The 26410-nt window shown below is 41.5% G+C and overlaps 3 protein-coding genes across 3 annotated transcripts; 2 read left to right on the forward strand and 1 right to left on the reverse strand.

Moving 5' to 3' along the window:
- Nucleotides 1-1263: 1263 nt before the first annotated feature.
- Nucleotides 1264-6944, reverse strand: lias (lipoic acid synthetase). Its single transcript, XM_083765765.1, has 11 exons — nt 6826-6944; nt 6047-6222; nt 5655-5748; nt 5292-5372; nt 4114-4270; nt 3936-3993; nt 2916-3044; nt 2370-2515; nt 2196-2266; nt 1967-2078; nt 1264-1776 (listed from the first exon to the last, which is right to left on the reverse strand). Exons 1-11 carry the CDS (start codon nt 6907-6909, stop codon nt 1715-1717), a joined length of 1170 nt encoding a protein of 389 aa, XP_083621891.1. The 5' UTR covers nt 6910-6944; the 3' UTR covers nt 1264-1714.
- Nucleotides 6945-7188: 244 nt separating this feature from the next.
- rpl9 (ribosomal protein L9) lies at nt 7189-12144 on the forward strand. The gene is made up of 8 exons (XM_083765766.1): nt 7189-7233; nt 7902-7948; nt 8036-8151; nt 8752-8847; nt 9493-9625; nt 9842-9922; nt 11440-11564; nt 11988-12144. Exons 2-7 carry the CDS (start codon nt 7903-7905, stop codon nt 11544-11546), a joined length of 579 nt encoding a protein of 192 aa, XP_083621892.1. The 5' UTR covers nt 7189-7233; nt 7902; the 3' UTR covers nt 11547-11564; nt 11988-12144.
- Nucleotides 12145-13208: 1064 nt separating this feature from the next.
- Nucleotides 13209-25079, forward strand: rfc1 (replication factor C (activator 1) 1). Its single transcript, XM_083765448.1, has 23 exons — nt 13209-13323; nt 14171-14323; nt 14478-14553; nt 15229-15342; nt 15477-15784; nt 15968-16042; nt 16265-16342; nt 16447-16812; nt 16936-17049; nt 17510-17689; nt 17978-18082; nt 18263-18665; nt 18813-18928; nt 19067-19181; nt 19281-19369; nt 19656-19793; nt 19939-20034; nt 20311-20564; nt 20869-20986; nt 21433-21578; nt 22649-22862; nt 23424-23618; nt 24080-25079. The coding sequence occupies exons 1-23, from the start codon at nt 13321-13323 to the stop codon at nt 24182-24184; spliced, it is 3561 nt and encodes a 1186-aa protein (XP_083621574.1). The 5' UTR covers nt 13209-13320; the 3' UTR covers nt 24185-25079.
- Nucleotides 25080-26410: the final 1331 nt, after the last annotated feature.

Here is a 26410-nt window from a genome sequence, read left to right on the forward strand (position 1 = left end):
CAGAGCAGTTAAACAAACATTGACATCGTGAGACTGCCAATATAAGTACACCTTGTGACTGATTTTGTTTTATACAATAATAACACTGCATTCATGTCTCATAATGTATACGGCAGTGAATCCGCACTGCATCATCATGCAGTGCCACTATATAGTGGGTGCCTCTCACTTCACACGAGTGAAACCCTCTTTTCCTGATTTCTGGATCAAAGTACCCCCTTTACCCAACTATGTTGCTTACAAAGAGCACACTATATTTCGCATATCGTTGCTGTCGGGCAGAAACCTCATATCTCTATATTTTAACCTTTTTGGGGAGTATTGGAAGTAATGCCCTACTTTGCCATACTAGTGTCAAAAATGACACAAGCTCAAAATGCATTGCGTTTTGAAGCTTGTAGATCTGCAATTTGACACATTTGAATTTGAATCCTGAAAAGTAGCTATTTTGTACATGAGATATCCACCCAATTCTATGAATGATATTTTGAAGAATATAACATTACAAATAAAAGGAGTCAAGACTTGTAATTAGAGCATCCTGAGCACATTTACTTGTGTCCAGTTTTTACATTTTATATTTTCTCTCAGGTTCCGCCTGTATGCATACCACCATTTGAGAACCACTGCTTTAGCACATTAAGACCTGAGGCCGATTCTACAAATGCCTTCTAAATCGGTAGTTCTCACACTTTAAAAATAGCAAAAATGCCTATGATGAGTTGTCTCCAAGTCCAAGTGATGTTGCAAGCTTTTGATGCTTAATAGATTAAATGTTTTGCTTGGTTACAAATCACCAGCTCAGTGGCCTCGTGGTTAGAGTGTCCACCCTGAGACTGGGAGGTCGGGGTTCAATCCCTGGCTGGGTCATACCAAAGCCTCTAAAAATGGGACCCAGTGCCTCCCTGCTTGACGCTCAGCATCAAGGGTTGGATTGGGGGTAAGTCCCTGCTACATACTAGCGTCATGTCCAGGGGGTGTACTTGTACATCAAGCTGCCTCACGCTACAGGAGATCATGGCTCGGCAAGGCTACTTACTTACTTGGTTACAAATCATCTTTGCTAATACCTTGGATTCATGTTAATGTGTATTATCAAGGATGTGGCCTGCAAAGTGCACACATTGATTACACAAGCTTTTCTATTTGCACCCGTTTGTTTGATTACACACAATTCTATTCAGTATGCAGTTATGCCACACCTTCAGAGTTGTCAAACACACAACTATGAATAACTGAACAGACCACAGTCTACAGTGTCGCTCATATAGAAAATCTTTAATAAGACAACAAAATTACTAATTTACTAAATTAATAATAACAGCTTTTACGCCTATCATGTCTGCTCCACCATGTGTTGCTCCTTTTCTAAGCACACTCTCTGATGCAGTAATAAATCAGTGCTTTCCAACCCAGAGGGACAGTGAGTGGGGGTGGGGGTTCAGGAAGCCCTGAGGAGACTTGCGTTTTCCAGACTTGTGCGTCTCAGATAAATAGTGTACAGGGTGTGAAAGAAGGGATTATATAGGTGGAATTCAAACGCCATATCTTGATGTAACCAACACATTTCCTGTCCCCCACTTATATACTGCATCTCACTTTCCTGATATTGTATATGATTATGCAGTGGCGTAATTTACGCTTAACTTTGATGCTGGCATTGACTTGAGGTCAAATGAAGGAAGGGAAAGCTAAAACAGGAGGCAGCAGGTTTTCACTCTGCAATAGTGACTTCTGATTTTCTCTTCTCGAGTAGGTTCTTCAGGAAGAACTCTCCTGTAGAGGGAAGGCAGATATGTCAAGGTAGCCCAAAATAATAATACACTTTATTTATAAAGCACTCTTCAAAACAAAGTTACAAAGTGCTTTCCAATAGCAGAATAAAAACAATATAAAACAATTAAAACATGTAAACCGGTGACGCCATACACGGTCTATAAACCTTAAAAGCATCACAGCACCTCACCTGCTTTATAAGACGATCGCACCAGGGGGCCACTGGCCGTGTAGGCAAAGCCCATTTCATTCCCAACCTTCTCCCAGTGGGCAAACCTCTCAGGGGTCACGTACTCTTCCACCTAGACACAGATCATCACAGTTGAATCCAACAGATATAAAAATGCCAAAAGATTATGGATTCAGAATCACTGTAGCAAAAGGTGAAAGGAAGATGGAGTGTTATGTTCTGATTGTACCTTGAGGTGGCGTTTGGTGGGCTGCATATACTGGCCCAGTGTCAGACAGTCCACCCCTGCCTCCCGCAGCTCTGTAACAACATCACAAGACCCATTTAAAATAAATTTGAACAGGGCTAATCCAGCCATCGTAGAGCCACCGTATTTCTGTGGATTTGAGTCAGAAACACACACCTGTCAGGGTATTGAGTATTTGTTCGTCGGTCTCGCCCAGTCCCAGCATAATCGAGGTCTTGGTAAGCAAGTTGGGCTTGACCTTTTTTGCATGTTTCAGCACGCTTAGTGACTGGTTGAAGTTCGCTCTTGGATCGCGAACATGCCTGGGATTAGAGGTGACAGATCATGAGCAATTACAAAGCAGTGCACATTAAAAGCAGATGTAAACATAGAAATGTGTCTACAAAAGTAAGAGTAACTCGGCGTGATACATACATACGCTACAATATTTGTACTTAATGCATTATTTTGCTTAATGTCAATACAAATCAATTATTTTTTTGTCTGCGTTTATCAGTGTACTGAGAATTGGCTTCATTGTGCCACCTGCTGGTCAATGTGTATAACCATCCCTCCCCATTTTGTCATCTAAATTAAAATCTTAATCTCCGTTTGTACTCCGCAGAAACATTTACAGATACACCTAGAGAAAACGTTAATGTGATGTGTACCATAACCTGAGTTCCAGTATATTATTATCAGCTGCTGTGCACCAGCTAGTACCTTTGCAGTTCACGGACTGTCTCCACATTGTGGGCGTAAACATCCAACCCTGACAGGGCGATCTTCTCCACCGCTGCCAGGTCACCACGGAAATCAGGAGTGAGGCATTCCACCAGGATCCGAGAAGTCCTAGATGGAGAATAACCAGGGTGAAGGTCTGCAACTATTCATTCCTTTCTTAGTGATTATTCTATCGATTACTGTTTGGAATGGATTCATTGAATAATCGAGAAATGCGGTTTTAAAACATTAGTAATTCTTGTTTTATACTAAATCGATTAGTATGATTAACCACTTAAGCCATATTTAAAACTTTAGTTAATGTTGTTGTACAACAATATCTGAAATGGGCTGGCTTATCTACAAGCTCATAGAACCTTGCAGCTCCTTGTAGATCTTCTATTTCAGCTACTTTCAAGAACGTATTTTATTAAAATAGATAATTTGTTATAATCCAGTGGTTTTCAACCAGTGGTCCGGGGACCACCAGTGGTCCTTGAGGGGAGGATTCCAGGTGGTACCCAGCTAAATGATGGAGAGTTGGTAACCAAATATACCCTTATAGATCTTTAACTCTTGAGAGCAGGTACAGGTCCATTTGGTTTAATGTTACGGTCTAAAGAGTTACATTATTGTTAATCATCTGCATTACTTAATCTCTCCTAATGGTACCAACATCAATACAGCATGGAATTGTGGACAAAATCTTACCCAACGACAAGAAAATATTCAACGTTTTGGGCGAGAGGCTAAATCTCCTCAAATGGTGGTCCGTGCAGAATAAATAAATGCAGAATAAATAATGGGCCTTGATACAAAATGAGTTGAAAACCACTGTTATAATCGATTAAACCAATTAGTTCGAAACTTATTAACACAATAGTGCTGACTGAGTTATGTCAACCAGATGAACAACAGAGATAAACCAGCCTTTCATTGTGGAAATGACTGTCCCAGAATAATGAGAAGACTTGATTACATTATTCAGTTCTGTTCTAGAACTTGGTGCGTTTGTCTTACCTCTCCTTCAGTTGAGTGACAGTGTTGGCAATATGCTCCGCCCCTCCATCAGCGATATCTGACAAATGAGTCATGTGAGAGCATCTTTAAAATAACCTGTTCCTATTGATGCGAGTGCTGACATTCACTCACATGTAGAATACTGTATTTATCTTGGTACAAAACACTGTCTTCTTACCATCTCTGTCTACAGAGGTCAGTACCACATAGTCCAACCCCCAGGCCGCGATGGCTTTAGCGGTGTTGTAGGGCTCATTTGGATCTAGAGGAGGGGGCCGGCGGGCCGTCTTCACCGAACAGAACCGGCACCCACGGGTGCACGTGTCTCCCATCAGCTAGAGAAAGACAGAAAAGGGAAAGAGAAAATGATCAGGGAGAGGTTATGGGGTTGTATGTATTAGTCTACCTACCTGCTTTATTTACAACTTAAATTTGATAGAATCCAAATACACACCATCATAGTCACCGAAAAAGACAAGAAGGTCTGTGTCTCTCACTTTGTTCTTTCAGAGTCCATACCATGGCTCCATCTTACATCCTATTTTAATCCCGTTATTTTTTCAGATAATAGTTTGCATTGTTTATTTATATATCACTGCTTTCTTGTGAAATGTACTGTAGCTTTTCAATCCTGAAGTATATATATATTTTCCAAGTTTTTACTTCACTAGTTTCTGACCCATGTGATTGATAAATACTTGAAAGCATAACCTCCACTTTTAATTATATGTAGAAAGTGCTTTTTCCAATACTGGCTGAAATCAGCAATGAACATCAGAAAACAAGTTGCATCTACCAAATTGGCTAGACACTAGACTGACTACAGTCAAGCATACAATAAAACTAGAACTCTTATGGGACTATCTCAGAACTAATTGAGGTTTTTAAAATGGCCTTAAAAACCTCTTTTATCTGCAGGCCTTCCCCTAAGCCTTTTACAATGTTTTAATCTTTTTATGTGACCCACCCACTGGATTTCCCCCATTTTATTAGTGTTATTTTACGGTGTTGCGCCTAAGGGGCAAGGTGTGTAGAAAAGAGCGTTTGTCTGTATGTACTGTATGTCCCCCAAATGTATCCATCCATATTTGGACATCAATATGACATCATTCTGACAAGATTCAAAGAGAAGCCATACTGTTAGACTAACCTAGACGATTCGTCTCGATAAGAAGTGCAATATAAACTCAATTTATTATAATGTATTATAATGATCAGTGTCTTGCTCAAGGACGGGGCAAAAGAAGTAAGCCATTTCGGAGGAGCAGGGTCTAACTAAAATTCTTACCATAATAATATCAACCCTAGGTCAGGGCTCATGTTATTGCCAGACAAATCATCCAGATGAGGACTCACCATTATGGTAGCTGTGGCTGTAGCATACTCTCCTCCTCCCCAGCACTCCCCAATATTCGGACATCTGGCCTCCTCACACACCTGGAAGTACATATATTAAAGACATCACACAAATACACAGTGTATGTGCTATAGTTAAGTTGAGTGAATTTTAGATGCATTTTGAAAAATTATAAAAGTAATTTCAGTGTGACCAAGTCTAAATTTGGATTCATTTTTTCCATATTCTATGCCATTTTTTTCAAAGGGGTAAAAAGGTAGTGCCACTTTACGGCCCATACGAACACACTGAATATAATGAAAATGTCACTCTCTCATACAGACACAAAGACAAAGCCACGCACATGCAAGCACACCACTTACGGTATGTAAGTTAAGGTCTCTCAGCGTATTCTTTAACTTGTTGAAGTTCTTCCCAATCGGAATTTCCGTCTTCAACCAAGGAGGAAGCCTAAGCCTGTCAGAGCACAAATACAAGTTTATCTAAATAAATATACACATATATGTAATCCCTGCATAAAGCTGCTGAAACAAGATAAAAGTTTGGATTGTCTTTCAAGAAATGTAAGAATGATATGCCACAGTAGTAGTACTAGTGCTGATAGTTCATCGCTGTCTATTGCATAAGGACAAGGAATGTCTGATCTTTGAACCCTATACTTCCCTATACTTCCACTTCCAGTTACAGTTACAAATGAAATACATATGACAAGTGGTCATTAATGTGATTCTACATGTTTAGGTTTACTTTGTACCTCTCTCCTTTCTCTCTCTTTAGCTTCCCTCTGTACTCATCCCACTTGCTCTTTTCTGATAGATCCCCAGAAATGAAATCCTGCAGGTCAGGGCCATCATCTGCCAATACATCCTTCCTGCTGTCTCTTCCTGTCGTGGAGGATTTGGCCACTGTGGTCATGCCACTGGCATACACCTGCGGAACAGTTAGCATTATTATTTATTATTCAGCAACAATTTGTCATTGATTGCATTTTTATGTTCCTGCCCACTTATTTGGAGCAGTTATTCTCGCCTTTTAGCCCCAATTATTTGGTATGCATTAGTTCACACACAGACTAGTGAGACTACCCGCTCAAGGAACCCTGTCTGGACCATACCTCTGGTCCATATACCCTAGCCCAAAATTTGAACTCTCGTAGACGTATTTATCGATTCTGACGTCATATTCATCGTCAATGATGACGTCAGAATCGATAAATACGTCTACGAGAGTCTAAATCTTAGGCTATATAAGTAGACCCCATGTCAACTGTCCTAGACCTAAGCAACCATTCTAAATAATGACTGCTGTTTATTTGTGGAAACAAATACAATAATAACGTATACATCAATACTACTAGGTTACAAGCAGGTTGTTACTAGCTAGTTGTACTATAGGTTACAAAACGGTCACATTAACTGTAAGTAAAGGCCAACGACAACCAATTACGACACTGACCAGGGGTAAGTATTATATAAGAATGAAGAAACCATGTAAGAAATTGTTAGTGACAACAATGCAGTGTAAAATACTTACATATCTGCTGTATGTTGGACTCAACCATAAATTATGACAGGAGAAACGACCAGCAATAATGCATGTTTGTTTGATCAACGCCATGACATCTAGCTCGCAGTGGCTACTTAAGCTGTCATTGAAAACACCACTCTGTGTGCGTTTATTTTGGTCTGAAAGCAGACACCAAAACCTGTAAAGAAGTACAGTGTGAGCTTTTCAGTTCGGGGAATTTTACCCATAGAGTTAGATTTTACCCCACTTACGTTAAACCTAATTGCGTTTTGTGCTTACAGTTATTAAAATGATAATAATAATCTGTTCGTCATTTAATTTATAATGCCTGCTGGAGCCGTTACGTCATGACGTAGGCACCCTACAATTGCGTCGTGACGTCCTTCCTTCCTCCTTTCCTCTACTACCGGCGAGGTGAGAACGAAGGCGGATAATCTATCTTTGTTAAATCTAACTCCATCTGTGGCCAATAAACTCACATTTTACATCCCGGTTGGAATATTTGTCCGGGTATTGCTAATACACATTACAGACATCGTATTTAACACATACGCTACGTTTATTGGCATTCCACAACATTAGTTATTCCGATGGTCACTTCCCAGACTCGTCCTAGCCCAGGCCTACGCGTCTTGTTTTCCTGCAATATGGCCCCGTGGATTGGTTTAATATAATTAATGTTAGAATCTTATTCCCCGCTACTGCTAAATAATGTTTATAGCACCCTGTCATGCTGTTCCATTGAACATAGCTTACCGATATGTATTGGTTGAGCTAGCGTTACATTAGCATCATGAGCAGCTAAATGGTACTGTTCAGTCATTTGTGTCACTCATACACTACGTCCAAAGATTAAATAAAATAAACGTGCTCTTCCACAAGCTGCTTCATGTAGATTTTAACTTTAAAGTATATTTTCTAATCATCCAAGGGCCCACTTGCTGTCAACTATGAATAGTGGGAAGGGGTTGTGTTCATCTAGTGTTGTCAGGGTATTATGTACTGCTGTTTCGATGAAAGTTGCTTACTTGCTGTACAACTAAACCATGCTGTGAAACCTAAATATCTGTTTCTTATTGCAGAATGAAGACCATTCTCAGCAACCAGACTGTCGACATCCCCGACAATGGTAAGGGGATGATTGTTGAGTAATGAATCTTAATTGATTGTTTTGAGATCGTACATCTCATTGCTGTGTTTTGATGTGTCTGTGCAGTGGATATCAAGTTGAAGGGGAGGACGGTAATCGTCAAGGGTCCCCGTGGCATGCTGCGCCGGGAGTTTACCCACATCAACCTTGAGCTCAGACTTCTGGGCGCAAAACACAAGAAGGTAATCATTTAGCACCTTGTAGTTTATCTAAAATGTCTGGAACTTTGGGACAACTTTTGGACTGTCTTCTTTATACTATGTGTGACACATTTTAGACTGACTGAAGGCTTAATCATGGAACTGACATGTTTCACAGTGATATGTATTGTTGCATTTTGTGTGTAAAGTGTGCATTGTCCCAAGTGTGCAGTGTCTTGTGTAAATATGCAAACAGTTATATGTACATGTGTGCTAGCTGGTCAATCTCTGTTTTTGGTCAGAGCTTGTTGCTTTTGAGAACTGATGTTTCAAGCCTAGAAAGTTGGGTACATTCCTAACCTCCAAGGCTCCAGCTATTTAAAGAGGACAGCCAGTGTCATAATGTGATGGTACAAATGGCGTATGTTCTGTACCTTCTGGCCATGCCGTTTTCTCATCAGGCCACAAACGACCATGCTTTATTGAATTCTGCTTCGAAGATGTAAAGAAAATAAACAACCAAAAGCCTGCCTGCCCCCTTAAAAAAGACTAAGATACTTTTGCTCACTTGGGTCTCACTGCTCAAGGGATTGTGTGGTTTCGAATGGAAGTGCAGAAGTTGATGTCCTGATCTGTTTTCAGCTGCGTGTGGACAAATGGTGGGGCAACAGAAAGGAGCTGGCCACAGTCCGCACCATCTGCAGTCATGTCCAGAACATGATTAAGGGAGTCACAATGGTGAGACTGCTTTGTATTGGCATTTTGTACATTATACACATGGATTAAAGTTCTGTCACCACGACTGATTTCAGTCATTTGGATTCCATAGAAGACAGTCTTCTATGGAAGCATGTTGAACAGTGAAAATAGCCAATCTACAACCTCTCAATGCGTCGTGGATAGGCTGTTTTTGGTTATTTTAAGATTAGAGCATTTGAAGTAGCTTGTGTTAAAAAAGATCTCTCATTAAATCTTAATCGTCTGGGATATTTCATATAAAAGCAATGGTTAAAGCCTCAATCGGTGATCTCTTCACCGGTTATCAGTATGTAGAACAGCAGGATCAATACTACTAATTCTTTTTTAATTGTTTAGTGTGTGGGGCTTTTCACACTGTTTCACAAATGGCACATTATTTAGGACTTGACAATATAAACATTTTCAGTCTTGAGATTTTATTTAGCTTTAATCCATGTATGTATACATATATTCTTGCCTGTTTGATACTGATTTGTTTATTTTGTCATGACATTGCCTTTATTTAAAGATGGGGCTTATTTGGAGAGAGTGTTCTATTCAGCTGTACAGTGCTCCAGTCATGGTTTTCATTGTTGGAAGATAAGTCACTGTCAATGCTGACTGCCATGTTTCTTCCTTCGATAGGGTTTCCGGTACAAGATGCGATCTGTGTATGCCCATTTCCCCATCAACGTAGTCATTCAGGAGAGTGGGAATTTGGTGGAGATCAGGAACTTCTTGGGAGAGAAGTACATCCGCCGTGTTCGTATGAGGGCTGGTAAGTGAGACTGCACCTAGTGACAAAAATAATTGGTGCTTTTGTGACTAGTTTGCCCATGTGGTATAATGTGCCGTAACGATCGGGTTTCCTCAAAAGAGCTGTGATATTAATCCTCGTTTGGTTCAAAGATTTTGTTTGTGCAGGATCATTCTGTGGCTGCAAACTAAGCTATTGTCTTCTCTGTTTCCCTACCCCAATCTGTCCCCTTCCCAGGTGTGTCATGTGCACTCTCACAAGCCCAGAAGGATGAGCTGGTCCTGGAGGGTAATGACATTGAGCTGGTGTCAAACTCAGGTGGGTTTAACAACTTTTCCATGTAGCTCAGTGATGATCCACCCTCCTCTGGGGTAACTGCTAGTTTTCCACTGTACAAAATAATATCAATCTAGTGTCGAGGTCATTCTAGTCACCGTAAGCTGGTCGCCATGAATGGTTTCTTTGTCAAATCAAAGCTCAGTATTTCATTTAGGTGTACATGTCAAAGCTAGGGACCACTGCAAAGATGGGATCCTTTTGCTGCTTCTGTGAGCATAAGGTTTGCCGATGGGTGATTCAGTTACCCGTCATATCCTTGTCCATGGAACTGTCATTTACTGGAAGTAGACACCATAGTTTACCTACCTGTAGTGCCATGATATTTGTTTTGTCCTTAAACTATCCAAACCATCCCCTTGACATGTAGAACATCCCAAGTAAATCATTGTCAGAATCCCTATATTAGAAATTTGATCATTCTCCCCGCCCATCTACATTTTGTAAACGGCGTACTGTGGCTCGCCCCTTTCGTGCCCATTGACAAGACGGAGCATTTACACTGGCTGTGATAATGGAAGCACACTTTGACATGTTCAGTGTACTTGAAGACATGGCTTCTAAAGTTCACCTAATCAGATTTGAATAGATCTTATTGACTGGTGCTTTCCCAAGTGTAATGCGCCACAATTTACATATTTCTTAACCAACCATAATGCTAAGTTTTGCCAGCTCCATCTTGAAATCAAGTCTTGTGAATTCTGATAATACTCTTCCCAGCCTTTTCCGTATTCCTTTTCTGATATAGAAAATGTTGTGGGCAACAACATTTTACCCCTCCAATTCCCCCATCTTTCTTCAGCCCTCCTCCCTCTTCCCATCTTTCTACAAATCCATAATCACCCTGGTCTATCCTTAGTAGGGCTGAGCAATTTGTAAAAGAATGTCCAATTGCACATTTGCAGACCAAGGTTTATTTGGTTGAGCTTCAATTCTGTTTACTGGGTTCCAAAATATATAAGGACCATACCAATGTTATTCCATGTTTAGCCCATTGACTACAAGTCATGAATATTTTTCATTACTACCAACGATAATTGTGTTATTTCTTTTTGTATAATTATTGCCAAGGTTGCCTAATGTTGCTCAAATCAAGTCTATCTTTAAAATAATCTGCTTAAAGATGTACTAGACATCTGAATGTCATACGTCTTGATTGACTATTTTCTGCAAGCCTTTTAAAAATCAATCCATGCCACATTAAAACTGAACAATTAATTTTGCAGTGACGTTCTAGACAGTGAGCTAAACATGCAAAATGGTCCTGTTGGTATACATTTAAGTTTGCAATATTGTACTTCATTAATTGGACCAAATATTACCTAAAACATTAGAATACCTTGTTATGAGGCCATTTAGAAATTTTAGATGCTTTATTTTGTGCAATAAATAAAATTAGACTCATTGTTAAGCCCTATTACCTAGTGTAGAATGTGTGTTGTCCTTGACCCTGTGACCTGTGCATGCTGCTCATCACCCCTAGCTTCTCTGTGTTCCAGCTGCCCTGATCCAGCAGGCCACCACAGTCAAAAATAAGGATATCAGAAAGTTCTTGGACGGTATTTACGTGTCTGAGAAGGGAACAGTTGAGACTACGAAAAATTAAACGGCTGCAACTGTAGAGGTTAGAGAATATTGCCAAATCTTCCCCTGTGGACTACAGGGGGTGTGCATTTTGTTTCATCTTAACCATTTAACACCTTTTCTTTTCCTTGTGTGTCCAGTTCATGCATTGCCAGGTGCATTTATATGCTAGACATGTTTTAGTCATTTCATGGTAACAAATGGTGTTCAGGATGTTTGCATGTTTCATTTTGATTGTCAATATGTGTGACTATTGACTAACCACAGCATGCTTCTGATCATAACATAAGTTTGTCTAGTAAAAATAACTGAATCACTGTAAGGCAAGACTCATTCAGTAGATTGACATACTGTATTTTGTAGGTTAGAACTTGTATGCCTCGTATAATAACTCTCCAATGACAACCTTGACTATGCATGCGACTCACTCAATCCCTGTATTCATCCTTGTTTCCCCCTCCAGCGGCATTGCTCCAACAGGCCACCACAGTAAAAAAGAAGGACATCAGGAAGTTCCTGGATGGCATCTATGTCAGCGAGAAGACCACTGTTATTGAACAAGATGACCAATAATGTTCTGTTTTGACAAATAAAGTTCCATCTACTACACTTTTTTGAAACTTACTAGTTTGTCATTTTCTTAGTAGTTAGATGGATTGGTTTTTGTTATGAATGATGCCATTTTATTTTCATGCATTTTCCAAAAGTATGCTGTGGCTGCATTAGTGTTGAAACCTCAATTTGAGCATTTATTCTGGAATTCTTGGATATGAATCCAGATAATTTCTATGTGCTACCAAGTATCCTAAACAAAAGCAAGGGCTTGCAACTCAATTTGTAATGCTCCAGGTAAGTTTATTCACAATCACAGCAGGCAGGACATACGTTTCAACCCAAATTGGTCTTTCTCAAGTATACTTGAGAGACAAATGCGGGTGATTGTGAATAAACCTACCTGAAGCATTACATTACAAAGTGAGTTGTGAGCTATTTTCTACAGTCTGATTGTTGCGAGCCCTTGCTTTTGTTAATATCTGTTAATTTAACAGCCGTTTTTCTTATTCTACCAGGTATCCTAACCTTTACCTCTGGAGTTAAATAAATGCATAAAATCAATGTGGATAGATATTTTTCAATGTCCTTGTGGAAATGGCTAATCTTGAATTTAGGTACATTTCTAGAGATTTCATTTGGGGATTTCGGATTTGTTTGTAATTGCCCAGAAACATAAACAAACCTATTCTTTAATAATTTATTGTGATACATGGAATCAAGTAAATACCGGTAGGCTACATACTGTTTGGGAAATTGAAATTTCTATTTCACACTGCAGAATGGGTGCATTTCAAACAAACAATACAATTTACAAAACGTAATGTGGACCACACCATGGTAAAGCATTACACTTGTTTACAACGGGTCCATTTTTAAATTCATCAGAGATGCTGTAGGGGTTTTATATATATAGGCTATATATATATATAATTACAAAAAATACAGTGGTGGACGTGACGTACAGTCAGTCTGCGCCTCAACACTGATTTGAGTGGCGCGCTGGAAATAACCTATATACAAGCTCACAACTCTTCGTGGAGGTGGCACGGTGTGAGCTTGTAGATCTGCTATTTCTCAGTGCGTGGCACCACCGTACGGCGACGTATCAAATCGAGTTACGTCACTTCCAGGCGACAGCAACGGACGCCGCGCGCGCCAGATTCGTTGGATTATGATTATTTCTCACAGTGACAACTGATCTGACAAGCCAGAAGAAAGATAACGTTATTGTGTTGATTATCATGGTATGTCAACCGATCTGAGCATTGACGTGCAGCAGTCTGCGTAAATTTGTTGCATTGCATGAAATAATCTGTGTTGTTAATTTGTTTACCATGTTTTGGGAGCATGCACACTAGCCAACGAGCTAATGTTAGCTGGCATAAAGTTGCATTATTATATGATAATGATTATATGATACCACTCAACTGTCACATTGTGGTTTTATAGCCATGGTTAGTTATGTTTCTTTTACTCTTTAACTGTTATAAAAATGACATGTTGATTTACTTTCGATATTAACGAACGTTGCACTTTGAATCGTGAAATTAACATTAAACACAATGTAGACAATGCAGTGTAAAAATAATGATTTGCTAGGTAACATTGATTGAATAGTTAACATTTAGCAAAATAGTATAAGCATAGTCGTACGATTATACGATGGTGCTATAAACTTGGATTACACATGACACAAAGCCCTTGAGGTCAAGTCTTGTGTATTCAATTCATAGACGATTGGGTCGCAGCATCTTGGTTTATTTTCTGTTGAACCTGGATCAATGTTGTGTATGTATTGTATTGTTTGGTAAGAACAGCAAAAAACATGACTACCGGTATACCGGTTTAGTTACAAGTAGTAGCAACACTAGCTGTTGTGTTACATGCATATAGCTGCTGTTCTCCTTTCTCTTTCTTGAGTACCAAACGCGCCATTTTTAAATTAAATTAGATTGGAATGTTCAGATGCTGGGTTTATGTCTGCTGCTGTAATTCCTGTGAAGAACCCTACATGCCAAATTCTTCTTGTGGGCTCTAGTGTCATGATGATTCAAAAAGTTGGCATCAATCTCTTCCTCTCTGAAAACACAGGACATCAGGAGATTCTTTGCACCAACTTCAAGTAAACCAACAGTGCAGAAAACAGCCCAGAATGGAAATGGTAGAGATGAAGATAGTAAGAAGAAACATAAATCTGTTTCCTCAGAGGAGGATGCAAAAAAGAAAAAGAAAGTGACTAAAAAGGTATTTGAATACGGTAGTATGATTTTTCCTACTGCCATATATTGGTCTGTATAATTACCATGATCATATGTTCATATGAAGCACATCTTTTGCCTGTGTCAAGGTGTTTGTGGGGCATTCATTTATGTGGGCTATGTCTTGATCTTTCCTTCAGATCAAAAGTCCCAAAGCAGAGGTGAAACATAAGGACAATGAGAAGAAACGTAAGAAGCGAGCTGTCATAGAATCAGGTAACAATAGAGATGACTTCGCCATGATCACATCAACTACAGTAGCCAAGATCATTATCAAAACAATTGTCCTCATCATTACTACTGTATTTCATATAAATGTGCAACACTAGATTTCTTTATAGGCCTAATGGGTTGGATCTAGAGTTGCAATACCCTCCATAGAAAATGTCGATCTGCTTGTATTAAACAATGTTAAACTCAACAACATTGCACGATTGCAGCTGTATAGGGCAAGCTTGAATTATCAAGACATTCTGTGCAGGTGATTATTTTTCAAAGTGTTGGAGTTTGGAAGCGCTCGTTAGAAGTCACTGAACATACCACCTGTTTCGAATTTGCACATAATGCAGGAGGCAGCAGCACGATGCGTTTATGAGTGCTTCCAAACTCCAACACTTTGAAAAATAACTTAATACAATATTCACCTTTTATAAAACAAACATTGAAAGAGGATAATTCAAGCTTGCCCTACAGCTGCAATGTTGGTGTAATTTTCTATTTGGATCAATGGGCTGTCAATGGAGGGTATTGCAACTCTAGATTCAATCCATTATAAAAAAATCTAATGTTGCAAATTGTATTGACAGTTGTCCCGTCAAGCGGATTACCACCTCTCCTAGGTCTACATTTTCTTAGGATCTCCTCACAATCGTCTCTTTACATTTGATACAGACTCTGAGGAGGAGGCACCACAGAGACAGCCACAGAAACCCTCAAAATCCAGTAAGAAGACCAAGGAAGAATCCCCTCCTAAAAATGATCCTGTACAGTATGTCTCTGAAACAGGTGTGGAAGAGTAAGGTTATTTACATGCAGTGCACAGAAAAAAGTACACACAGCAATTTCCAGTATTGTTATTATATTGGATATTGTAACCCAACCTGCAATACTAGATCTATTTTGTGCATTTTTGGTTTTAGACTCGGACAGTGATAACTTCCCGTCCCTAAAGAAGACTGCGAAACCCAAGGAGAATGGCCTTTCTAAACCAGTAAAGATGGAGGAAGAAAAGGCTTGTCCAGTGATCAAAGACGGGACAAAGACTCCTTCTAAAGCCTCCTCCACTCAAGGGAATTCATCATCAAAATCCCCACGTATAGCTGTAACCCCCAAGTCAACTACTATTCCCCAGACCAAACGAACCCCAACCTCAGTGATGGACTTTTTTGGCATGAGCCATGTGCAGCGCTCGGATAAGAAGCTGGTAGCCAGCACCAAGAGGAAGGCTGTGAGTATCTGAGCCCTTTCTTTCTCTACCTATTTCTTTTTTTAATGTATTGTGTTTCTGTTTTCTCTTCTCTCACCCATTACACCAAAACAAGAAATACAACAACAACATGGACTGGGAGTATTACACTTGAATGTGCTACTTAGTTAGATGTATACATTTGAATATGATTTGTACCCTCAGCCAACTCAGGACCCAGATGATTGCATGAGTGATGACTTAATTGCCAAACAGCTGCAGATGGAGGAGGACATGGAGGTAGGCTGACATCTGCGATAGCTAAAAGTGAACTTATATGCTAATGTATTCAGCAAAGTGATATCTCTTTACATTCCTGTTATGGATTCTTTTTTTACTTGTAGATGAATGAGTGAATGATGAAACGTAATACGTTTTTGAAATCATTCAATATTCAATGAATTGACTACGGCAGTGTGATCTATTCTTGTATTTAATTAATTTGTGTTATCTCTCTCACAGCTGGAGAAGCAGGTCCACAATGATGAGGAGTTTGCCAGGACTCTGGCCATGCTGGATGAGGCACCACAGGCCAAGAAGGCATTGAATATAACCCGACATTTCACATGATCATTAAACAATACTCACTTTCCATAAAAGCCACTGGTCGTGACATTATGCCTTGTGTGTGTCTGTTCGTCCAGGCTCGTAAGGACTCTGCTGAGAAGCCAGGGCCAACTATATCGCCCAAGAAGGAGAGTCCATTCTCGGCCAACAGCAGCACAAGCAGACAGTCAAAGGCCAATGAAACTGACTGCTCCATAAGCGAGGCTATCAGCCCATCCCCTAAAAAGACCACAGCTCCTGTGAAGGCCAGCTCCAAACTGGCCCTAATGAAGAAAAAAGATGAGGTGAAAGAGGAAAAAATAACAATTTCACCCAAGAAAATGAAAATCTCTCCCAAAAAGGAGCCCTGTACTGATTTAACCATAGAAAAGAAACGCACACCGAAAACAGGAAGCATTGATGAAGGAGAGACTGCAATCAAAGTGTCCCCCAAAAAAACACAGGTAAGCCAAACCATTGATGCCAGTTGCAAGGGGAGGAAAAATGCTTTTCAGTTGAAATTATATTTTAAAAGACATAAGGCAAGGGTCCTTTTTGTGGTTGACATAATGTTCTCAACTGCCTAGTCCACAAGCACTAGTCCTGATGACGGCGAGAAAAAGAAAGGCAACGCTACAGCCTTCAGAAACTACCTAAACAGAGATGGACCACGTGCTCTGGGCTCCAAGGAAATACCTACGGTAATACCTACAGCCGCTTCAAACTAGTGGTGGGATGATTCACTTACCTCCCGATTCCATACGATCTCCATACCTAGGGTGCAGATTTGACTTATATTGCGATACTTAATTATTTTGCGATTCGATTCGATATTGCGATTTTGCCCCCAAGTTACTTTGATTATTTATTTTTATAGTGGAACATTTTAAAACAATTATAAACCATGAAAAGTTGAATCATACACTTCAATGCAGCTTCAAACACTCGTGAAAATTACATAAAAATAAAATAAAATGGAAAAACGAACCTAAAAAAAACCCACACGATTCGAACTTCACGATTCAATTTTAAAATGGTGGCATTAAGAATCACAATTTGTGAGTGAATCAAAATGTTTTGCCCACCCCTAGTCAAAACAACATTACGTTTGATTCATAGATAATCTCAAATTCTAATAATTGGTGTGATTGTGTATTCCAGGGTGCAGAGAACTGTCTGGAGGGGTGTGTTTTTGTGCTGACTGGAGTCTTGGAGTCCATGGAGAGGGACGATGCCAAGTCTCTCATCGAGCGCTATGGGGGCAAGGTGATGGGCAACATCAGCAAGAAGACCTCTTACGTGGTGCTGGGCAGAGATAGTGGAGTGTCCAAGACAGTGAAGGTAGCAAGCTGAGAAGCACATAAACCACACCGTTCAGGCTCATTTTAATAGTGTATCGCTAAAGGTCAAATTAGCACATCTTGCTTTTGTGTTTATTCTTTCTTTAGTTGCTACCATGTTATTCTATTGACTGTGTGATTCTACTACTATTCTACTACTGCTTTGATATTCATGTTTCCACTCTTTCATCAATGTTCAACTTCAGTTAAAAGTAAATACACTTTGCATTGATGAATTATTTCCCCTAGATTGTTTTCTCACTTTGTTGTTCTCTCCTTCTGTATCCAGGCAGAGAGTCTGGGAACTAAGATCCTCGATGAGGACGGCCTGTTAGAGCTGATCAGAACCAAACCAGGGAAGAAGTCCAAGTATGAGATTGCTGCTGAGGCTGAGGTCAGTGCGCGCACATCTGCCTCCATCCACGTGACTGCCATGCTTCAAACTCATTTGTATTGATTCATTTTTGGGTGTCATTTCTATTCAAGTCCCGTAAGTTGAGTCGGATACATAGAAGTTAAAGTAACACTTTGATGTATTTTGTGATTGTCTCCTGTGTACTCTCATACCGCACAGTGCAAGGCCTCTAAGAGCAGAACTCCTTCCAGCCAGCCATCGAAGAGCACCCCACCTGCTCAGAAAATCTCACCCTCCAAGGGCAACTCCAGGTCCCCTCAGACTCCCAGCCCCTCCAAGACGGGCCGGAGCTCCAGGCCCGCAGCAGGAGGCAGTGCCACCCCACCCGGGAGAGGCTCCTCTGGGTCCGAGGTCCGCAGGGGACTCGGCCTTTCCCCCTCTTCTTCCTCTGCTGTGGCCGGTGATGCCGCTGCTAGCCTGCTGTGGGTGGACAAGTACCGGCCCCGGTCTCTGAAGGCTATCATTGGCCAGCAGGGGGACCTGAGTTGTGCCAATAAGCTGCTGCGCTGGCTGAAAAACTGGCACAAACACCAGGCAGGGGGCGGCGCTGCTAAACCAGCGGGTAGGTGTGCCTGTCTGATGCTTTTTTTTAAATACTGATTTCACATAAGGTTTCACGCACATTGAGTGAGCCAGCGACATTTTGTTTTGTGGCCTAAAAAGGATTGCGGTAACACTTAACAGACTGTATATACTTCTCTCTCTGCAGCAGCAAAGTTTGGTAAGTTTGGAGGCGGTAAAGATGATGGATCAACATTTAAAGCTGCTCTGCTGTCTGGACCCCCAGGCGTGGGGAAGACCACCACAGCAGCACTTGTCTGTGAGGTCAGTCTCTTTCTCACACACACTCATTTTGCCTTGACTTTTCAGGCACAAAAAAGCAATGACTTTTCTTGAAATCAGCTTCAATGTCCGTCCACATTCCGTGTGTGTGTGTGTGTGTGTGTGTGTGTGTGTGTGTAGGAGGTGGGCTATAGCTATGTGGAGATGAACGCCAGCTGTACTCGCAGTAAGAACAGCCTTAAAGATGTGGTAGCGGAGTCACTGAACAACACTAGCATCAAAGACTTCTATACGGGTACTGATTTGCATAATACTGATTTGCATAATAATCACACCTGTACACCAATCACATCCGGCTTTCTGAAATGACTCCTATTTTCATGCGTTTGCGCAGGCACATCCCGGACGGTCAGCAGCAAGCATGTCCTTATCATGGATGAGGTGGACGGTATGGCTGGCAATGAGGACCGGGGAGGAATACAGGTACAGGCCTGGCCCAGCCAGCATGCTTTCTGGTATAGAGAGGGGCGGGTAGCGCATGGAGCAAGCGCTGGATAATATTGGTTCACCCATCTGAGCGCTGTTGATTATTACAGAACATACGTTCATCACAAATTCAAGCGTGGTTTGAGTTTCCAGAGGCCCTTTTGTGTGGTCCAAGGGAGATCAGTCCATGTTCTCCCTCATGTTGTCACTTGGGAGGATATCGGTTGTTGTTCTGTCCACTCACCTGTATCTCACACACTATGTTGACGTGTGACCTTTTCAGGAGATGATTAGCCTCGTCAAACAGAGCAAGATCCCAATCATTTTCATGTGCAACGACCGCAACCACCAAAAGATTCGGTCCTTGGCCAACTACTGCTTCGACCTGCGCGTCCAGAGACCTCGAGTGGAGCAGATCAAGGTACCTGCTGACAGCTACTTGTCTGATGTTAGATCATTGTTTTTACAAAATTCTCTTCTCTCTCTCTACACACACAACCCATTGAACCCAAGCCACTTTCCTTTTCCTTGTTGCTCATCCACCTGCTTTTCCTTTTCCTCCTCAGGGAGCCATGATGTCAATAGCATTCAAGGAGGGCATCAAGATTCCACCGCCAGCACTCAACGAAATAATCCTAGCTTCTAATCAGGACATCCGACAGGTAAAGAGCCCAGTCGTTGAATTTGCCACAGAGAGTGACAAAACCTAAAAGGCAACTTTGCTCATCTTTAACCCGAATCCTATCATTCTATTGTGATGAGGACACCGATCTGTGCTGTGTGTTGAGGTGAGAGTGTGCCCTCAGTCGCTAGAAAATCTGACAAATCCACAAAACTGAAATTACAGGTGCAAATTATATCGCCAGCATCACCATTTCTCCCTCCTTGCTCAACTCTCTCATGTGCATCATCATGTCACCTTTCTCCGCTCTCACCAGGTGCTCCACAACCTCAGCATGTGGTCTTCTACGGACAAGGTGATGACAATTGACCAGTGCAAGGCTGACGCCAACAATGCCCGCAAGGACCTGAAGATGGGACCCTTTGATGTCTGCAGGAAGGTCTTTGCCTCAGGGGATGAGACAAGAAGCATGAGCTTCATAGACAAGAGCGACCTCTTTTTCCACGACTACTCACTCGCGCCGCTTTTTGTCCAGGAGAACTACGTGCACGTACGGCCAGCAGCCGCCGGGTAAGAGAGGGAAGATGTACTCAAACCTGTAGTGTAAAACATCTGTGTCATTATTTTCACCCCACTGAGCAATAGTCGGCTATTAGACGTCCGTCTAAAAATGGGCTATAACTGGTCTAAAAATTGCCGTCTAAGCTTTAGACCTTAATTAGCAGTTTTTTTTAAATGTCTAATGTCTATATATATCTGTTGAAATGACATTAGACGTCCAATACCCTGACAAATGCTCAGTGGGACAGTTCTTTCAAACATACTTTTAAATGTTGTGTAAATATGTTGTCCTGTCTGTCTGTCTGTCTGTCAGTGGTAATTTGAAGTCTCACCTGATGCTGCTCAGTAAGACGGCTGATTCCATCTGTGATGGAGACCTGGTGGACAGACAGATCCGCTCTAGACAGACCTGGTCACTGCTGCCCACCCAGGTACACACGCACACAACTTTAACATGAAAATTAACAACTAGGGATGGGAATTATCCATTAATTTATTGATAATTTATACGTTTTTATAATCTTATTGATCGATTAATATCCAACTAAAAAATCTACATTTTGCTGATATACAGAAAGAATACAAAAGGCATATTATGTTTCGATAAACGATGGAAGTTGGAGACCCATGCCCCACCCGGCTATGCAATACCCAATTTTCTATTAATTGTTAACTGTTAAGTTTAATTGAATAATTTATTAACGGCAATTAACTATTAACATCCCTATGAATGCCTTCAAGTGCTTGTGGCTGGAGAGACTGTTTTCCATTCTAAAACGTACTTTGTCAGATAGAATTATCAGGTGAAAACCTGAATCCTCTTGTGCCATGATAGAGAGGTGAACTATTTTGTGTGTGTTGATTGTGTGTTTTCTAGGCCGTCTATGCAAGTGTGTTGCCAGGGGAGCTGATGCGAGGCTATATGAACCAGTTCCCTACTTTCCCAAGCTGGCTGGGCAAATTCTCTTCCACCAACAAACATTCCCGTATTATCCAGGAGCTGGCTTCACACATGTGCTTAAAGTGAGTTGCAGCACATAGTACCGCTATACTGTATGTTTATCATCCTTTTTCAGTTTTATCAATACACATTTTAGTCCCTTGCAATGTGTGATTTTCTGCACACGAGGACAAACAAGCTTTTCAATTACCTCATGCACACCTACTCCATTGCTGTCTGATTAATGGCTGCGATGGTGTTCCTTTTCTTTTTAAATCGAACCCAGTTCGATTCCTGCTTTTTTTCAGATGCGTTAAAAAAATTATTGACCAATAACAAATCACATCAGACTTGTGCGACTTGTGTGTGCAGGGGGGCACGGTGGCACAGTCTGTAGTCCTGGGTTCGATTCCCGCTGGGGGCGTGTTCCCTCCTCCGCGGCATCAGTGCCCATACCCAAGGCGGGGTTGGCAAAAGGGCCCTTCTGTGTGGAGTTTGCATGTTCTCCCCGTGTCCCCTAGGGTAGATAACCTCACAAAAAACCTGGTCTCTAAACTACCTCCCCCTGGCTAGCCGGGGCGCCCGATGGAGGGGAAAGGAACTGGTCTGAATAACGTGTTCCTTCCACGTGCTACTGTACGTCCGGCCGGGGAAGTTCTCCCCTGTCAGGTGACAAGAAGCAGCTTGGACTCCTCATGCATAGAAGGAAGCATGAGGTCAGTCCGCTGCCCCCCCAGGTTCGGCAGAGGAAGTGTAGTGCCCAGGATTACATTAGATAATTGACACTGGGTGCAAGGTTTTTAGTTTTTAAGTTTTTATACTTGAAAGATGTCTCATTCCATCCCCCAATCCCATATCAGACCTGTCTGCCCTTGTTACTATCAGACCCGATCAGACTTCCTTATTTCCCCTAACTCTTGTTAATAATAGTGTTTTCCATTCTAAAACGTATTTATATTATGAGAGACGGTGAGCTCATCTTGCGACCTATGACCTACGCGTCACAAGATGAGCTCGCCCCTTCTGCATATTATTAAAACGTATGATTTTTCTCCTGCCTGCTTGTCGTTTTCATCACTTTTCTCTCCCTTCTCTGCCTCCATTCCTCCTCCTCCTCATCTCTTATGGCCGCTGCCTCCTCTCCCAATACAAGGACACTGAGCAGCAGACAGGCGGTGAACCAGGACTACCTGCCGTACCTGCGAGGGGCGCTGTTGAGTCCTCTCCAGAGGCTGGGGGCGGAGGGGGCGGGCCAGGCCGTGCAGCTGCTGGATGACTACCAGCTCATCAAGGAAGACGTGGACAACATCATGGACATCAGCGTCTGGGGTGGAAAGACTGACCCCTATTCTCAACTAGACCCCAAGGTAAGACTGACCCCTACTCTAAACTAGACCCCAAGGTAAGACTGACCCCTACTCTAAACTAGACCCCAAGGTAAGACTGACCCCTACTCTAAACTAGACCCCAAGGTAAGACTGACCCCTACTCTAAACTAGACCCCAAGGTAAGACTGACCCCTACTCTAAACTAGACCCCAAGGTAAGACTGACCCCTACTCTAAACTAGACCCCAAGGTAAGACTGACCCCAAGGAACAGGGAATGGTGGATAAAGTACTCACATTGTTTTACTTAAGAAAAAGTGCCAATACTTCAATGTAGAACTACTACTGTAGTAAAAGTAAAAGTCCAGAATTCAAAATGTATTACAAACGTATTGGCATCAAAAATGTACTTATTAAAGTACCAAAAGTAAGAGTACTCATTGGGCAGAATGTCTCGTTTCAAGTTTTCAAAGGCATTAAAGATGTTTGAAAATAGCCGATCCCGAACGAACAGGGAATGGTGGAATGTCGACAGGCCAACATTAGAATTCTTGGTCACTATTCTGCTCAGGTGAAATCAAATGTATCATTATTCCCTACAGGTGAAAGCAGCCTTCACTCGGGCGTACAACCGCGAGGTCCACATGACGCCCTACTCCCTGGGGACGGTGAAGAAGGGCCGACGCGGTGCAGGAGGCACCGAGTCTGAGCTGGGAGGAGACGGCGAGACCGAGCAGGAAGCCCAGGATGCAGAGGGGGAGGAGGGAGAGGATCTCGACCTTGACGCCATGATCAAAGTATGACGCCTCACTCACACCGCATCCGCACTGCCAGCGATGCGAGCGAACAATGAAATCTCGTTAGAAGACATGTTTTTCCAATGAGACTGTGCTGACGTACCACGAGCGACAACGTGCCCATGCAGCGACATCCTATATTCGCTCGCAGAGTCTTATTCGAGCAAGGTTTCACGGCCCAAAACACATTTATTAGTTGAGATCTACACACTACTATTTATTGGTTATTTGATTGGTTCAAGCTACGTCACAACGCAATGGCCCAACGCTCCATATCAGGACAGTTTTTCCACACGATGACACCGTCGGAATGCTCGCTCCTTGCCTGTGTAGATGAGCTGTCAGACTGCTCACTGCACCCTGCTGCCTGTGATTATGATGAAGGCGTGTTTATGCATTTATTTTGGTTGTTGCATTTCTACACTATTTAATCTGCCTTGCTTGTCTGTGTCGTCCCACAGCAGAAAAAGGCCAAAGCCACCAGGGAGCCCAGGAAGAAGGCAGAGCCCAAGAAGAGGGCGGAGGTTTCGGGGAAGGGCAGAGCCAAGGCCAAGGCTAAGAAGTGAGCCATGACCAGAACTGAGCCCACCGCTCCTCTAGGCCTGGAAAGCCCCATACAGACTGTTCATAATGGGCTATATATGTGCGCACACACGCCATTTTGGAAAGAACTTGGGCCACTTCCCTACTTCCAGGTGTTACCGATGATACTAAATGAAGGCTCTGTTCCATTCTGGTCAAACAGAGTCAGGCTGCTGTTTCCCACTGGAAACGCACTGCTACAACAGTGGGTCTCGAAGTGTCCTTGAGTGGGTTCTAAATGGCCCTGTATGGGTGTGTAACTCTGAGAGTGTACAAATAGGACCAAATGGACCCCCATTTGTACACTCTCAGAGTTATGGGGGTCCTTGAAATTAAAAGGTTTGAAAACCACTGCACACTAAAGGGAACAGAGCCTTTATTAGTATTATCGGTAACACCTGTGAAGAAAGTAGGGAAGCGGCACGGAAGTAGGAAGAGTTATTCCGTGTGATTTTTTGGAAAGGCTTGTAACCAGGACGACAAAGTCAAGGAATCATCTGTGTCATTCTGAGTTGGAGTTCTCTTCCATGTTAACCACTGCATCCGAATGTCTAGAAGTGATATTCAACTTGAGTCATATCATGTCAGCAAAGAGGCATTTACACTGCAGAGGTCATCTGTATGCCTCTGCAGGTGTGTGTGCTACTCTAGAATCATTATTGGGTTGAGGTGTTACAGCTGTAAATATGTGACTGTAGTGTCAAAAGACTTGCTTTGATACTACTACAACTACTGTTGCTACATTGGAGGTCTGTGTACAAGAATACTGTTTTTTTCTCACTTTGATGACCAAAATTAACCAACACCACCAAGTTTTCCTGTAAATGGAAATTTTGTATATAAAAAGATCACAGTAATCAATAAAGACATGTCTATTGTCATTTTTCTTAGTCTTAGTCTTCTTAGTCTTAGAAATTCACAACCTCAGGAATGTAATAACCATGAATGAACATAAAATGTCCACGAAGTACAAATCCACAAAACACATGTTCACCTATTGATAATTTAAGTTAGTAGGAACAATAGGAGAGGATGATGTATACAGATATTTTATTGGCTGATATATAATGAACCTATCCCTGGCTGTCAAGGTATCGACGCTGTAATTTGTTTTACAGCACAGCTAGGACTTGGGTGAGAGACACAGACAAAATAAAAAGGCACTTAGTGGTATAATGATGTTTCTCTTACTTAACACCACATAGGCCTCTGCAGAGAACATTGGCTACATAGCTAGAGTAGGTGGGAACAAGCCTGGTGTGGACCTCTTGTCAACTTTATATTAAGTGAATACGTGGGCAACGAGACAGATCATTTTGCAGCAGCTTACAGTTTGCCATACAGATCAGTGGATCCCAAATTATTGAGCCTGTGACCCAAAACAAATTATATTACTTAGGTTCATCTTACGGTGGACATGAAAAGGAATCTTTGAAAGGTGTCATATTTTTAGAAATATAGCGCTTTCAAATTTGAGACTTTTAACATGGGGCTCAATGGCAGATTTTGGCGTCAAAAAATCACTTTCACCTAGAAACTCCATTCACACTTTTTATTATTCAGCTTACTGTGGAGACACATGCTGTAACTTTTTTATTTTGAAATGTTTTGTAGTTTATGAGTTATTTAACTTAAACGCCCAATGCATTCTCTATGGCAATAGCACAAACTTTGGAATGCTACTAGTCCTACATACTTACACCTAGCAACCCCATTCTAGCCTACTTAGGTTCATCTTACGGTGGACATGTTTGGCTGAAAAGGAATCTTTGAAATGTTTCATAGTTTTAGAAATATAGTGCTTTCAAATTCACAATGGGGCTCAATGGCAGACATTGGCACGTCAAAAATCACTTTCACCTAGAAACTCCATTCACACTTTTTATTATTCAGCTTACTGTGGAGACACATGCTGGAACTTTTTACTTTGAAATGTTTTATACTTTCTGAGTTATTTAACTTAAACGCACAATGCATTCTAGTCTGTCGCAATAGCACAAACTTTGGCATGCTACTAGTCCTACATACAAAATGATGAAAAACGAGGATAAAAAAAAAAAAACGATGGGCTATAACCCATCGTTTTCTTTATTATTATTATTTTTTCAAATCCTCAAAAATGATAAAAAACGGCGTGCTATAGTATGCCGTACGATATGGGCTATAGCCCATGGTCCAAAATGATGAAAAACGAGGATTTTTCTTTCTTC

Source organism: Protomyctophum parallelum (assembly GCF_964188405.1).
Source record: "Protomyctophum parallelum genome assembly, chromosome: 5".
In the NCBI taxonomy this organism is placed as follows: Eukaryota; Metazoa; Chordata; class Actinopteri; order Myctophiformes; family Myctophidae; genus Protomyctophum; species Protomyctophum parallelum.